Source organism: Phyllopteryx taeniolatus, chromosome 11 (genome assembly GCF_024500385.1).
Source record: "Phyllopteryx taeniolatus isolate TA_2022b chromosome 11, UOR_Ptae_1.2, whole genome shotgun sequence".
Lineage (NCBI taxonomy): Eukaryota > Metazoa > Chordata > Actinopteri > Syngnathiformes > Syngnathidae > Phyllopteryx > Phyllopteryx taeniolatus.
Genome location: NC_084512.1, coordinates 26,742,930 through 26,758,985, shown reverse-complemented (window position 1 = coordinate 26,758,985; position 16,056 = coordinate 26,742,930). Strand labels below are relative to the sequence as shown.

The 16,056-nt window shown below is 40.1% G+C and overlaps 1 protein-coding gene and 1 long non-coding RNA gene across 33 annotated transcripts in view; one reads left to right on the top strand and one right to left on the bottom strand.

Annotated features, from left to right (window-relative positions):
• arhgef33 (Rho guanine nucleotide exchange factor (GEF) 33) overlaps positions 1 to 16,056 on the top strand; it is a 102,791-nt gene that overhangs the window by 82,717 nt on the left and 4,018 nt on the right. For 30 of the 32 annotated variants that reach the window (XM_061789121.1, XM_061789124.1, XM_061789122.1 and 27 more), the window contains 12 exons: positions 6,312 to 6,455; positions 8,140 to 8,189; positions 8,918 to 9,082; positions 9,788 to 9,900; positions 9,965 to 10,110; positions 10,640 to 10,756; positions 11,688 to 11,814; positions 12,136 to 12,268; positions 13,476 to 13,583; positions 14,129 to 14,221; positions 14,971 to 15,119; positions 15,216 to 15,293. In XM_061789121.1, coding sequence (XP_061645105.1) covers positions 6,312 to 6,455; positions 8,140 to 8,189; positions 8,918 to 9,082; positions 9,788 to 9,900; positions 9,965 to 10,110; positions 10,640 to 10,756; positions 11,688 to 11,814; positions 12,136 to 12,268; positions 13,476 to 13,583; positions 14,129 to 14,221; positions 14,971 to 15,119; positions 15,216 to 15,293 — 1,423 coding nt within the window. The remainder of the gene's footprint in view (positions 1 to 6,311; positions 6,456 to 8,139; positions 8,190 to 8,917; positions 9,083 to 9,787; positions 9,901 to 9,964; positions 10,111 to 10,639; positions 10,757 to 11,687; positions 11,815 to 12,135; positions 12,269 to 13,475; positions 13,584 to 14,128; positions 14,222 to 14,970; positions 15,120 to 15,215; positions 15,294 to 16,056) is intronic. The other 2 variants (XM_061789131.1, XM_061789132.1) reach the window with 2 other exon arrangements.
• LOC133485452 (uncharacterized) lies at positions 3,368 to 11,667 on the bottom strand. Its single transcript, XR_009790694.1, has 5 exons — positions 10,625 to 11,667; positions 9,772 to 9,912; positions 6,299 to 6,378; positions 4,495 to 4,536; positions 3,368 to 3,635 (listed from the first exon to the last, which is right to left on the bottom strand). It is a non-coding gene; the product is annotated as an uncharacterized LOC133485452 (long non-coding RNA).

Below are 16,056 nucleotides of genomic sequence, written 5' to 3'. Positions count from 1 at the left end.
ACTCGTCTCGGATGACGCTGCGTTGGTACGCGTTCATACGGAGACTTGTGATGAAGTTATGCGTGGAAATACTTTATTTTTCGAAAAAAAAAAAAACAATCGTAAGTGAACAATATTAATGCTGCATTGTGTTGAGTGTGTCCAATGGAAACCTTTGCCTGTCATTAATGCGCTAATAGAACCAAAGGACAGCACAGGCCTAAGATACCGTTTTAATATGATGAATTTCTTCTGGGAAAATGTTATGATTTAATAATCATTTCAAAATAAATACTCATAACATTGGGACTTAGAAATTATTTAATAATAATTAAAAAAAAAAAAAAGATAAATGAATCTTGGAAAAAAGAAATTTCTTGAAAATAATGCCATGTAAAATAAAATAACTTGAATTTATTTTGGGGAAAAAAAAGAAAAACATTTTGAAATTTTTTTTATTAAACGTCAATTCTGGTAAAATGTAGTTTTCTAAAAAAATAATATATATATCTTGTAACGTGACAACTATATTATTGCATGATTGGGACTTTTTTCTTGAAAACAGATATTAGCAAAAATAAACTATTTTCTTTAAATACAAAAGAATCTTCAATACAAATCAACAAAATATGGAAAAAAAACTCTTGTAAAATTACACCCCTCCCCCGATTTTTTGTTGTTGTTGTTGAAAAAGACACCTTTTTAATACATAAAATTTCTTCTGATTAAATGTTATATTTAAAAAAAAAAGATAATTTTGCAACTTTATCCCTGCATGTTTACGACCATACAATTTACAATAGTCGTTGATAAGTTATTGAATAAATAGCTTTTTCTCCCAAAAAGAAATCAGTTTATTTGTTCTCGAAAAAATACAGCTTTTTCTAGAAAAAACAACTTAAAAATACAATAAAAACGCATTTTGAAAAAATACACACTCTTATTAAAATGAATTTCTTTGGGTAAAACTAACATTGAGATTTTCTTGCATGGTTAAAAAAAAAAAAATACACTCTATATTAAAATGATACAAAGTAAATTCCCCAATTAAAAAAAAAAAAAACAACTTTCGCAAGATAACATGAGTTTAATTAATCACTAAATGAGTTAAGAAAGATTTGTGATATGCTACAATAGTGAGTACCCAATATCGAGTTCATTTGTGCATTCAGTCAACTCAATGACACCCATAAACCACAGTGAATGTGTTGTTCCATGCTCAACACTGCAAGCTCTGTGGAAACTCACTTTTACGGTGAACTTGTGCAACCTCTCTGTGAAATAAGGCTAATTAAGGGCCTGTGTGTGTGTGTGTGTGTGTGTGTGTAAGCAAGAGGGTATGCATTTAAGAGCTAATAACTAATGCAATCCAACACTAATGGAACGCCAATTGGTTCCCATGCAGTGAGCCATGACCCCTGCCCCCCTTCGTCTCCCCCTTTACTGGACAATAGCAGCCACCTGGACTAATAGTGTGTGTGTGTGTGTGTGTGCGTGTGCATCATAATATTGACAGGCTGCAATGTGAGAGGTCAGGACACAATAGCGCTGCGACTCTGAAGACGTAACACCGTGCTGTGAGAGGTCGCAGCTATGTGACACACGCGCGCGCGCACACACACACACACACACACACGATCAACGAAATGAATTCAAATGCATTCATCTGTTCCAGCCCCCCGCCCCAAAAATATTTTTCACGTTTTAATGACGGAAAGTAGCGCTGTGTTTGCTCAAAGCATAAAACAATAAAAGTAGAATGTAAAGCAATAAATAGGTTTTGTGAAGTGTACTTATTGTCCATACTGTAGTTGATGTGTGTTGGACGTACGCATTTAAGGGGCGGGCCTGAAGCGGGTCGGTCTGGCCTACGGCAGCTCCGGTGACCTCAGACCGGGGTGAGGGTTCATCTCGGGGCAGTTCAACGACTCTTGAGCACACAACGGAGATATAGAGGTAGTGCTCCATTTGTGTGGTTAAATATTATGTTACAAGCAAGTACGCTGGTTTTACATCTTTCTGTGTTGTTTAAAAATATTTGGGGGGGGCTCTCTAATTTGTAGGGGTGCTGGGATTCATTCGAAAATGGGCTAGAAATGCCATCTGACATTGCAAACAATATTTATTCGTCAATTTGTGTTTTTGTTCCCTCACACATATTATACACAAAAAAAAAAAATAATCACTTCAAAACTGATGAATTTGACTTGTAACATAAGACATGGCGTGGTACGAATTTTAATGTTCGATTTGAGCTTTGCGCCGTGAAAAATCACATTAATTGAAAAATGATTGACGTGTGCGTGCGTGCGTGCGTGTGTGTGTTGCGAGCGTGTAGTTAAATGTCACACCGCGAACACAACAAAAAGCTCAAAAAAGCGCTAACATTTAAATGACACACACACAGCCTGCTGACATTTTCTCACCAATTTTACTCATTTACTTTCAACTGCACGTGTGTGTGTTGTGCAGGCCCACACACACAAAACATGATATTTTGACAGCAGGATGCAGATATTCAGATAAAAGAGGCAGGTGCACAGGGTGTTTCCCCTGCTGCAGATGTGTCTCCACAATGTGACAGCTTGTGTGTGTGTGTGTGTGTGTATATATATATATATATGGATATATGCATGGAAAATGTTGCACAATAACTAGATCGCAATGTCTCCCAAAGCATGTTTGAAAACTGTTCTGAGGTACAAAAAAAAAGATAATTTTAATTACAAAAAAAATAAAATTATATAAAATGGGTTTGTACAAAAGTACTAATTGTAATAAAATAATAGAAAAAAAAACATAATTCAAAAATAGAAAAAGATTACATAAAAAAAAAATACTCCTATATCTGTGAATGTTGAAATATTCTTACATGGGTATATATATATACAAAATAATTGTAATTAAATAATGGAAAATAAATCATCTTTATTTAAAAAACAGGGAAAAGAAATATTACATGAAAGTCACTTCATAAGTATTCAAATAAAATTAAAAGGTTTTGTACAAAATAAGAATTGAAAATGATCACTAAAAGAAATTGCTTGAAGATTGAGCCCGAGATGCCGGACGTCCTCCGTGTAGGCCACAGGTGTCAAACTCAAGGCCCTGGGGCCCCATCCGGCCCGCCACATCATTTTATGTAGCCCCGCGAAAGTAAATTATGTGCGTCAACTTCCTTAATTCGTGCTGAAATCTTGCTGCCAAAGTTTCAACTCATCATATGTAATGAATAATAATGTTGAGATTGCAAGCATTTTTTTGGGGGGGGGTCACCAAACCCATTTTTACAGTAACTCAATAGAGTTAGTGTACAGACTTCAAAATCAATTTATAGTATATATTTAATAATATGACAACACAATGAAACATATGGTTTCAAAGTCATAACGATCTTCTGAGGAAAACCGTACCTACGATGGGGGCCGTGACAAAAAATAAGTTTGACACCCCTGGTGTGGGCTGAGTCGTCGTTGTCCCTGCAGTCTCACAAGGGTGGTGCCGTCAGAAACTTTGACGATGGCGTTGTTGGGGTAAATGGGAGCGCAGCCATGTGTAAAGAGGGCGGACAAAAGAGGACCGAGGACGCATCCCTGAGGTGTCCCCATGTTCAGGATGAGGGTGGACGGAGGAGGTGTTGTTTCTCATTCTGGACTCTGTTGCGGAGGACGTCGAGTATCAAACTCAAAGGTTGATTGCGCAGTGGAAAACAGTACGCAGTAGTTAGGCGGCAGACGCGCGCGCGCACACACTTTGTGGAGGTGAAAGCAAACTTCACCACGGCAACAAGTCGGGAAGAAGCTGACGGGGAACAAAACACCAATGTGTGCAAATATGTATCTTGCGTTTAAGAAGCAACACCGGAGGAAATATAGGAGACATTTTTGTGCCATCTTACTGACAATATTGTGTTTGTACAAATACTTCAGCGTGTGCGCTTGGTGGTGTTTGTGTGTGAGGAAAGACTGGAAAAGTCTGAGCGGTGTGACAGAGTGTGTGGTTTTGACATATTTCATATCATACACAATGGGGAGAAATGTGGTTTGCTTGTATATATGTGTGTGTGAGTGTGTGCGTCTTATTGAATGCAAAAAAATGAAAAGGCGTGCCATTACAAAGGTTATCATGCTCACTTTTGATCGACGCTGCGATTTTTGGGAGACACCTGCAGATGACATAAGCGCGTGCTCGTGCACACACACACACACACACGCACACACGTTACAAAACATTAAAATATACATTCAATTGCTGCACTTTTGTACTCTTGTGTGTAACTGGTGTGAGCATAACGTAAAGCACTTTAATTGCCTTTAATGACACAATTGCCCTGCAACATCGTGTGCACAGGAAGCTGACAAAGCGGCGGCGTTTGTTCCCCCTCGCATCGTGTTTGCCGTGCCACAGGTGTTCACCCGTGCGTGTGCGTGCGCGCGCGCGGCGTGGTCACGTGCACACACGCGCGCCACGCCACGCGCGTACACGAGAGAGAGAGAGAGAGAGAGGTTTTTGCACCTGTGAAGCAAAGGCGTGCAGATGTGGTGTGGAGCAAACACGCTGCACGCGTGAGGAGGGTGGGGGAGGGGTATGATGACATCATCATCATCATCATCATCATCATCATCAGTCGTATTACCAATAGAAGACAGGACAACATCATTAAAACACACAGACATATTTCACCCTCCTTCAGTGAGTGTCAGACATGTAATACACAACAGTGACCAGCAGAGGTCCCTACACGTGTTCATAAGGAGGAAATAAAACTGGATGTGGTGATTGGAGGGAGGGAGGGGGGGAATGCAAAAAGAAATGGAAGGAAGGGAGAGAAATAAGGGAACGACGCCAGAGAGGACAGAAAAAGAAGAAAGGATCGATAATAGCAGGGGCGCAGATGGGATTTGGGGATTGGGGGTGGGGGGCACGGGGGCCAAGCTTGTCAAAATAATAAATATGATGTCAAATTTGAGTCTTGCTCTCCTACCTTGATACTAGAAAACCGAGAATAATATAATAATGGGAAAAAGCCCCCCCCCCCCCCCACTTTAGGATACATTTTCTAATGCAACGTGCTTATCAAGATGATTGTTTTCTCTTTTTAGGCTTCAAATAAGAACAATTTCCGATAAACAAGGCTTCAAAATTCTTTCCCCCCCCCATCTTCTGCCATCTCGTGGAAAAGCATTTCCTGGTTCTGACTGTCACTATACGTCACTGGCGTAGATAGATGATATAAAAACTCAAATCTTACCTGTGTAACTATTTTAAGACAGTTGACCCCCCCCCCCCCCGCAAAATTTCCAAGGCAAAAAGACAAGATTGTATTTGAAGAACCTTATCAAGTCAATTGATACGAGTTTCATTAAAAACGAGACAATTTTGTCCCTAAAAGTGGGATCAAAATAAAATAAAAAAAATCTGCCAAAGGAACGACCAGTATGACTTGAGAAGATTCTTCAAATGAAAAAAAATGTTAATCTTCAAATTGTTTTGCTGAAACCTGAGGGGGGAAATAATCCCTGCATGATTTGGATTCTAAGGAATATCAATTGTGAGAAATCAATCATCAAACCTTGAGAGGAATTGTGACGGCTGCACTGCAAAAACTCTTCTTTCTCTCGTGAGATCTGGAAGATGACTGCGCCTTCCTTGCAGCTAGCAGTACCCTCAGCGGCTCCTTATCAAACCAGTTCTTTTCTATTCTCAGCCTGAATGTTATCAGCATGTCTGTAGCGCATGTATGTGTGTTCATAACATATAGTGTGGTCAGTTTTAACAAACAAAAGCTCGTCTGTGTGTGTCCTAGTGTCCTAGTAGGCAGCAGCGTACAAATATACCTTGTGTCTACATGTGTTGCGCCACAATTTGTGTTCAAATAGCCGTTGCTTAAAGGGTTTTAATATCGCAACACCGTTGCTATACGTTAGCCTGACTATGGCGTTTCCCATTATGTGTTAGCAGTAGGTGTTTCAAATACACGAGAAATTCCTCTTTAATTTGTTAGTAAACTTAAATCGGGAGTGGCAATTAACAGCTTGAAGGCCTTATTTTATTTTATTTTTTGGGGGGGGGGGGACAAAAACATGTTACAAAACATCTATGGCATCTCAGGTCCTCACAAGTGATTATTTGCTTTGTTAAGGTGCGCCACTGATATTTGCAGCGGCTCGCTAATACGTTAAGTACGCAGCGTGAGTGCTTTTGCCATTTATGATTCGTTTGCGGTTTGGCGTACAGTGCGATGCTGTCACGTCTGTCTGCGCGACCTCCGCGCAAACAAGGAGTCGTTTGTGCGCACAAGACATATCACAGGACTCACATGCTGTTTGCAGGGGAGGGACGTCTTCATCGTTTTCATCTTCTTCCTCGTGTTCCTCTCGTTCTTCGCGAGCAACCGCACTGCAAGGATCAAAACATGGGGGACAGTCCACGGGACCCTCAGGACCACACAGAAGACGTGACACCAAACCAAAAAGGTACGGAAAAACAACTTTTTCGAGTCGTTTTGATTCAATTCACTTAGTGAAGCATAAACAGGAAGTGTACAAGGCAGACTTCCTGTGATATGGACAACAAAAACAAAGCGTGTCAACACAGTCACGGTTGACGTGAGCAAAGGTGGAAAAAGTACTCACGCCGCCTACTTAAGTACAAGTATAGAAAAAAAAGTATTGATTCGACTCCTTTACATAAGTAAAAGTACAGAAGATGCAACACAGACGTGAAGCAGTTCTCAAAAACAGTGCTGGTGTAACTAAAGGAGAGTTCACAGGAAAGCACTTTTTAGTTTGAAACAGTAAATATTCCTAAATAGACTGCCATGCAACACAGACGTGAAACGATTATACCACTAAATTGTCACCGTGACATCATCTTCCCATGAGTGATGCAATAAATGAATAAAACAATGAGCTGACTCAACAGTTTAACTCATTCACTGCCAGCCTTCCCAGTTAATGTGGATATTTGACTTCTAAAGCCGTCAATGGCAGTGAATGTGCTAATAGACAAATAAATCTGGACAACCTCACCCTTACGGCTGACCAGCTCCTTCTGCACTGAAGATTGCAGCAATCTATTTTGAACAAAACAGGCTTACTCAAATGGACCTAACTTAACTATCGTCACTCGTTATTGTCTTTAAAAAAAAAAAAAAAATCCCGATTTTCCATATGCTACATACCTTTTGCTCGCTAGAGAACAAGATTTCATAAAACAATCCCACATGTAGAATGTATTGCCAACAGGTGTGTATTTGTTATTTTTTTTGCTTAGGAAGTGGTGGGAGTGAGTTGCGGGGCAGACTGATGTAAAAAACTTTTATGACTATTATTATTGTCGTAATACAGTGAACCCGTGCATATTCACGGTTTGGAATTAGTGAATTAATTTGTTATTTTTGATTTTGTTGCTGTGCTTGACAGCCATGTCTAATACGATGGCGGCCAGATTGTCTGTCCCAGTTGAAACGAACGGAAATGCTATTAATCTGTTCCAACTCCACAAAAAAATAACCCCCCAAAATGTGTCATTTGTTTTTAATAGGGAAAATAGCGCTACATAATACTGAATGTTATACAAACAATAAAGTAATAACATTCAATTAAACAGTTTGTGCATCACGATTAATGTGGGCCTATTATTGTAAGCTGCAGTAATATTAGTTGTGTTTCACAGAAGGTAAAGAATATCTGCCTGTGAGTTTTGTTACATTGTCTGTCTACATGTGTTGCTTTACCATCTGTGTTGAAATATCCATTACTGAAAGTGTTATAACTACTACGACGGCGATGCTAGTTTCCTTAGCCTATGATGTTTTGAATTGTGTTTCACATGCGAGTTGAGTTCGCTGCCACCATAAAGCGCTCGTATTTAAAAACATATATATATATTATCACAAATCAAAGCCAAAACAAACTCTCGTAACTAACTCGCGTGTAGCTCAACTCAGCATTGTTTTAAAATATGGCTTTGGCGCCATCTGGTGGCACCTCTGTGTTAATCATCCATGTTGAAGTGAGGGGAGGAGCTTCATTTAGTCAGGTAGCTTTGGCCACTACAAGAACAAAATTGCTCTGCTGCCATCTTGCGGCTTCTTGCATTTCCAAAAATGTATTTTAGTATTTTCTATCGCTATATTAATGTGTTTTATTTGTCCAGATAAAGAAGAAGACAAAAGCGTGCCGGACGCTAACATGGCGGTAGCTCAGGTAAGAAGCTCTCTATGCTCCAGCTCACTGTTGACATTTGTTTGAACCTTAAAAATCTTCGTTTAATGCTATCATCTTTCTATGAGAATTCTACCAACACACAATTTTAACATGAAAACACCTCAATCCTCTTCATCAATTCATCCTTTTCCGTCTGAATGTTAAGGGTGCTCAATACGACAGCCGAAATATTAGGAACCGTGTTAACGACGACAACAACGAAGACTTCGTGAACAGCGTCGGCCAAAGCCCAGCGGGAGTTTTGAGGTCGAAATGTTGAGATAACATCAAGTTGTGTTCCATACGCATGTTCCGTTTAAAGCCGCGCCGCCTGTCTCGGTTTCACTTTTCTCATGACTGAATAAGTGAATCAGCTCTCGGGAACAAGACATTCTGTCTCTGATTCTTTCCGTCCTCCATCTTTTGCATCTCTGTGTGTGGGTCATGTGAGAAGCATCAGGCAAGGACGCACGTGTTCTTTTTCTTTTCTTTTTGTTTGTACTGGACACTATAAACATTTGATGTGCGCTGCACCTGGAGGCTCAAACAAACGCCTTTGAAATGGTCTACGTTAGCCACATTAGCCATTTGTGTATGGAGAGAATACCGTAGACGTGTAACGCTTGTGTCATGTCTCAAAACCGTCTCCTCGTTAAAACACATTTGAAGTGAAAGGAAACAAACCGATCAGCCAACTAATGAAGTGTAAATATTGGCTGACCACGCAGCTGCAGGGCCTGGTGGCGGAGCTGCGCGAGGGGCTCCGCGACTCCCTGGCGGAGCTGTGCGAGCTGCGCCAGGAGGACCGGCGGCTGGAGGAGAGCCTGCGGGCCCACCGGACCCACGCGGATCAGAAGATCACGGGCCTCAAGAACTCGCTCAACACGTTCAAGGTGCCGGACACAACGTCGAGCGGCCCAACACGCACGCACGCACGCACGCACGCGGACACACACGACGGAGGTGGAAAAGCGTCAGCAGCCGAATGAGGAACATCTCCCTGGACGGAGGCAGCAGAGCGATGTCATATAGTAGACAGCAGCTATTTTGGAAGTCATGGATTGCGCTGCTTGTTCATCTTCACACACTTGGACTGTCTGCCATATTGTGGTCGGTCACCGACCTAACTTGCTTGACACCTACATACTGACCTCCCCAACCTAACTGTACCAGCCGACCTCAGTTCCACCTAGCCGAACCGTAGCTAGGTACCTACTTACCGACCGACCTGGCCCTAACTTTTGTTTACCGTTCTACCTAGCCCTGACTTCTGTCCGCCAACCAACGAACCCTAACCCGACTCCTCCCTGTTCACTAAACCCTAACTTCTACCTACCAAACCTGCGACTACAGACTTACCCGTCTACCTACAGACCGACTTAACACTACCACCAAGTACTGACCTGAATAAGTTCTGTCCAACTCATATCTATCTCCCAACTTAGCTACCTAACCCTAACTTTTGTCTACCGTCCTTCCTACCTACCGACCGACCCGCACACCTACGTCCGATATCCTACCTACAGACGTTACCGAAACATCTACCCGACCGATCAAACCCCGCCTACCCAAAACCACCCACCTGTTTCCGCTTTCAGGAGGAGCTGAGCGCCGCGTTCTTCCACATCCAGGACGTCTCCAACAGACAGCGGGAGCTGACCGAGCAGCTGGAACAGCAGCAGCCGGAGACCCCCGTCGGTGTCGCACACAGGTAGCCCTACACCTGAAATGCGCAAATGAATCACGCAATCGATTATTTCTGATTGGTCCAAAAGCAGGAAAAGCTCCAAGTCGGACGTGCTGAGCGCATCTGAGGACGAGCGCGTCCGTGCGCCCGGCCAATCGGAGCTCAGCATCATCCGGTGCTACTTTGCAGAGTCGCAGAGGAGCGTTAAGTCCGCGCAGAGTGAGCAACTGAATGGTGCTTAGTGGGCAAGTCGCAGTGGATATAAAAAGTCTACACACCCCTGTTCAAATGCCAGCCTTTTGCGATTTAAAAAAAAAAATAATAATAATTTTCAAAGCTTTTAATATGAGCTATGACCTGAACAACTCAATTGGAAAAAAAAATCTCTAGAGAAGCAATAAAACGAGACGTAGTGGCAAAAGTGTGCACACCCTTTTTTTGGTTCAGCATGAACCAAACACATTTCAACTCGCGTTTAATTCATGCAGTCAGCGTACACCTGCCACAATTTAAAATGCCTCTGATTAACGCCAAATAAACTTCAACTGTTCTAGTAGGCTTTTCCTCATAGATTCCCCCCCCCCCCAATGGCTATAAGTCACATTAATGGTGGAAAAGGTTTTGAATCGATTTATCTTGGTCTTTTTTTAACTTATTTTTAATATATATATACAGTATCACAAAAACCTGGCATATGAACAGGGGTGTGTAGACTTTTCATAGCCACGGGAAAGGAAAATAAATTCACCGAAATGTGTTGTAGCATCCACCTCTGAGCAGCAGAAGCAACAGAGATGCTGTTGGTCCAGAAATCCGGCGTGGGGGGGCGACAGGAACGGTAGCGAGGACACGGACGCGTCCGGCAACCTCAAGGACAACGGTACGAAAACACGCACTTGGTGGGTATCGAGCGAGATGAGGAAACAAAATTAAGCAAAGTAGTATAAAATACAAATATATGGATATAGCATACCAATAAATAAATATTCAAAATAAAATGAAAAAATAAAACACTAACATGAGTTAAGATCAAAGAAAAATAATTAGAATGTGATTTAAAAAAAAACAAAACACTAAAAACAAGCAAAACTGTAAGATAAAATAGAAAAACAAATAAAATACATGAAATACAACTAGACAAAATTAGTGGAATTGAAATAAAATGAAAAAGGTCAGATAAAATGAAATAAAATATATCGGCTCTTTTAAAAATCAAAAAAAGTAAGCAATAAGAAACAGAATTAGAGTGAAGCAAAATAAGATAAAATACAACAAAAAGTAAGAGTTAAAATAAAAAGAAAATAAATCAAATAAATGAAATACAATGACTTCAATCTATATCAAGTTGACTGGAAACTTAATAAAATAAGAAAAGACAAAATAATCTAAAATTAAGATGAAATAAAATATAAGCTTACTTAAAAAATTAAATAAGATTAAGTTAAATACACTAAAAAGAAAAAATACAATAGGATCTAAAGATAAAATAGAAACAATACAAAATGAAGAACAAACTAAATTGAGACAAAAATGAGATTTAAATAAAACAAGATACAATAAAAAGAAATACATGAGAAAATAATATACAATGTAAAATAAGAGCAAAACAAATTAGGATTAAAACAAATCAAAATAAAATGAACTACAAAGAAATACAGTATGAATTACAAAAAGATCAAATAAAAATGATATGAACTGAAAAGAAGCAGAATCAAATAAAACCAATGAATTGACTTGAAAATGTGTGAAAGCCACTTGCGTATTCCTCTAGCCGAAATTTTTGATTCTTTTTTTTTTTTTTTTTGGGTCAGGTCTGAGACAGAAGGCGGCCTTGGAGCTGCTGGAGTCGGAGAGGATCTACGTGTCGCATTTGTCTCTGCTGCTGAAGGCCAACATCACCTTCAACGGCTCCGAGGCGCTCGCCGCAAAGGACAAACGGTGAGCAAAAAGAAAAATGGCACTGTGGGCCACGACTTCATTATTAGTTTTGAGTTCGCACACACACCTAGTGCGCGTGCCCACACGGGATCAAATTCGAACGTTTACACTTATCGGAAGGCAGGAAATGAATAAATCTAATAAAGCTTAATGCTAATGTCATCGCCGCTGTAGCCTCCATACACGTTTACAAAAAAGCACAAGGGGGGGGGGGGGCTAATGATATTTGTCAGCGATGGCGTCGCTTTTCACAAATTCGTTGACGCGGGCTGCCAAAAGCCGCCAAACTGACGACGTGCCGTCCTCCGTCGGTGGCCGCAGTCCGTTTCCCAGCTCCCTGAGGTTCCTGATCCAGCAGCACCTGGACCTGCTGCACACCCTGCAGGAGCGCGTCCTCAGGTGCCAGTGGCAAGGCATCATGGGAGATATCTTCATGAGGCTCACCAGCAAAGAGGTAGCGTCACACCTAACTGGAACCCACGGAAAACAAGTGCGCAAATGAACACGAACACTGGCCTTTTGCTTTTTTGGGGACAAAACACCTGACATGACACGAATCTATATATAGCATCGATAAATACAAATATTTTATTATCGATTATACACCTACAGTACATGTACATGAATAAAAACATGGATGTAGTATGAATTTACCTATATTACAATGTATAGCCAATATACCAAGTCAATAAAATGTGCATTATTTAAAAAAAGATTTACAATATATGAATTGTTTTATGTATAGTTTTAACATGCGCCCATGAATATCTTTTAAACATAAATAAAAAATATTTCACACATGTATTATACATTAAGTGCGTTGACTGAATTATTAGTTTTTAATTCAATAAATATACTACTAATATTAAAGTATTAAAAGGCATGACTACTCTGTGATAAAAAAATATTAAATAAAACTTCCTGAATATTTCTATTTTTTTAGTTCATTAAAGAGTTCATTAAATTTTATAGTTCATTAAAAACATATATCATTAAAATATGCATGTCCACTCTGTGATTAAAAAGACGGTATACTACTAACATTATATATTTTATTCAATAATGAAAACACACGTACTGAATTATTTTTAATCAATAAAAAAATCAATTATCAAATCAAAATTCTTAAAATGTCAAATTATTATACATAGTATATTATTAAAATCCTTGCCCACTGTATTTTTGTGAAATTATTATCTGTACCTATGGTATCTATGTAGCTCCTTGAGTAAATGTTTTTTCTTCTAAAATATTGACTTCTTAAGTAATATAAGAAGTGTAATAACAGTTACATTTTAAAAAAGTATATATATATTTTATTTGATTTATTTATTTATTTATTTTTTACAAGTGCATTTCCAATAATCCCCGTGACATTCTCGGCAGTCTTTTAGTCCAACACTGCAATCGACTGCTTAAACGCATCCTTTCCATTTTAATTGAATAAATGTGAATGCGTGGAGGTCAAAAGTTTGTCCCTCATGACTTCTCCATCCCTAATCAATCACAATCGCCGACCCTTAAAAAATAAGGAAATCAATTACAGCACAGTTGCAAAACAACCCTCCCTGTTGTACCCAAAAGCAGCTGCTGGACCACTTGCCAACACTGTCAACTGCGTATGTGACTTGCACGTGAACTTGCACTTTCCCCCCCCGCAGAGCGACTTCCTGGACTTGTACGTGTCCTACCTGAAGGAGCTGCCCGACTGCCTGAACGTGGTCAGCATGCTGGCCGCCGACGCCGTCACGTCTTCCGCCTTCCTGGAGGTCAAACACACGCAAAAAGTTCACAAAGTTCCACAGCATTTAAAGCCAATGTCAATTTGAATCGGCCATTTGGGGGCCGAGCAACATGCAATCAATGGACGAAAGTCTTGGGACGTACACTACCTCTAATCAGTCAGGAACTGGACTAGACCTCCTTGAATCCTACTTCCAGTCCTTATTTGGGGGCATTTCCTGATGCACAGCTCCTAATCAATAATAACCAATCACGAGTTAGGAGGACCTCCTTTTGGAAATTTATAGGATTCCAACTTTGTGGAACATTTTGCAGAAGGCCATTTTCTAATGTTTTTAATCATCCAATATACATTTAGCTGTAAAAAAAAAGTAAAAATACTGAAAGGACAAAAGTATTGGAACACAAATATGCTAATCAATCGTTATAATGTTGTCCCGATACTTTCGTCCACATAATGGAGATGAGCCTGTTGTCTGCACCGACGTAGCCACATTACAAAAGATTGATGACGTCCTCTCTCTCATCCTGATTGGCCGACTTGCTTCATTTTCTCCATGGTCTCCAAAAGAGTGACATCGTGGGCGACGAATCCAAACCCTCCCTGCCCACGCTGCTCCTCCAACCCGTGCAGAGGATCCCCGAATACCTGCAGCTGCTGCAGGTGACACGCACGACAGATCTCATCAAATCCATCACTCATTCATTGACTTATTGGGAATAATATACAATTTTTTTGTGTGTAAATTACATATAAACGTAACTTTTATTTGATTGAATAACTTTGAGTAATTGATCATTACAAATAACATTAGAATATTTTATTAATCAAATTAACCATTTTAAACCTGTATTTAACAATTCATTTATTTTTATGACATAATTGCGGAATTATGATTAATTCAACATATCACTATAATGGGTTAATTATTAATGTTCGGATTAATTATAAAAACAAAATAAAAATGAATTGTTTTAATATTGAAATAAACTATTTTACATATAGTCACTGTTGGGCAGACGCTTAAGCCCAAATTTAGCCAATTTCCCATTTTTTCCCCAAATCAATACAATTTGTCGGTCTCCACGTGGGTCTGTTCATTTTGCAAATTACTAACCAATATAAAGTGTTGGAAATAGCTTGAGAACCTTAACGTCAATATTAACTAAAAAAAAACTCTTTTTTTTTTTTTTTTAATTTCCTGGGGAAAAAAAAAAAGTTTTGGAAATGCGGGGATTCCACTCGAGAGTGATAATATTTTGCGTTCACAAACATTTCATTTGATCTTATTGCGTTTTCTTTTTGGCCCTTGGCCACAAGAGGCTCGTGAGCTGAGCCCGACCGGAGATGGACACAAGTGGCCCGCTTGTGTGTCACGTGTGTGTGTCACGCGTGCGTGCTTGTGTGTTTAGGGTTTGCTGAGGCAGACGGAGTCGTCGCACCCGGACTACTACCTGCTGCTGCTGTGCATCCAGCAGTTCCGCTGCTTCTCCAGCCAGCAGCAGCACCTCCTGCAGCGCAACCAGGAGCTCCTGATGCACAACCGCCAGGAGGTCAAGAGGTCAGCGCGCTCAAAGTTCTCCCAACATTCATACTTGTAAACACAACCCAGGTAAAGATGGAGGACATGTGTGTGTGCGCGCGTGTCTCCCCGCAGGTCGTCCACGAAGCAGCTTCTGCGGCCCGTGGAAGGCGGCCTTCAAGGTTCTCCGTACATTCATGGCAGCACCGTTTTGTAAGTACGGCAACGACATTTCTCTTCCAGGCCACTCGATTGGCAGAAGCGTGGCGAGTTAGCTTAGCACGATTAAAAAAAGCAATTCTAAAAATGGAAAGAAATTAAGCAAGGTTGATGAATCAAAATAGATCATGGCGATCACCAGATGCGACACCAATTGCTAGAAATTTGGTAGTCTTAAACCACAGGTGTCAAACTGGTGGCCCGGGGGCCAGATCCGGCCCGCCACATCATTTATGTGGCCCGCGAAAGCAAATCAAAATTGCTCATTGTGTTATGGTGTAATACTATTGAGATATTTGCAAGCATTTTTTTGTTTGTTACCAATCGCCCTTTGAAAAGGACTGCAATAGTTGAAAAACATCTTTTTAAAGGCTTCTGATTTCAACACTGCTTATTCGTCAATGTGTTGTGTATACAGTATGAAATTAGAATATATGTGGTAATCTTTCATTTATATGGTTTCACAGGCCCTCCGAGGGAAGTCATAACTACGATGTGGCCCGTGACAAAAATGAGTTTGACACCCCTGTCTTAAAAAAAAAAGTAGCATTTTGGGTAGGAACTACTAATTGGCCGTTACTAATACTCAAGAAGTTTAGCATTTTGGACAGGTACAACCAATGGGCAGGTGTTAATGCTAAATAAATGTAGTATTTTGGGTAGGTACTAATCCCATACAAAACTAGGATTTTGGGTAGGTAACAGTGCTAAAATAACTTATTTTGTATAGGTACGACTAATGGGTAGATACTAATTT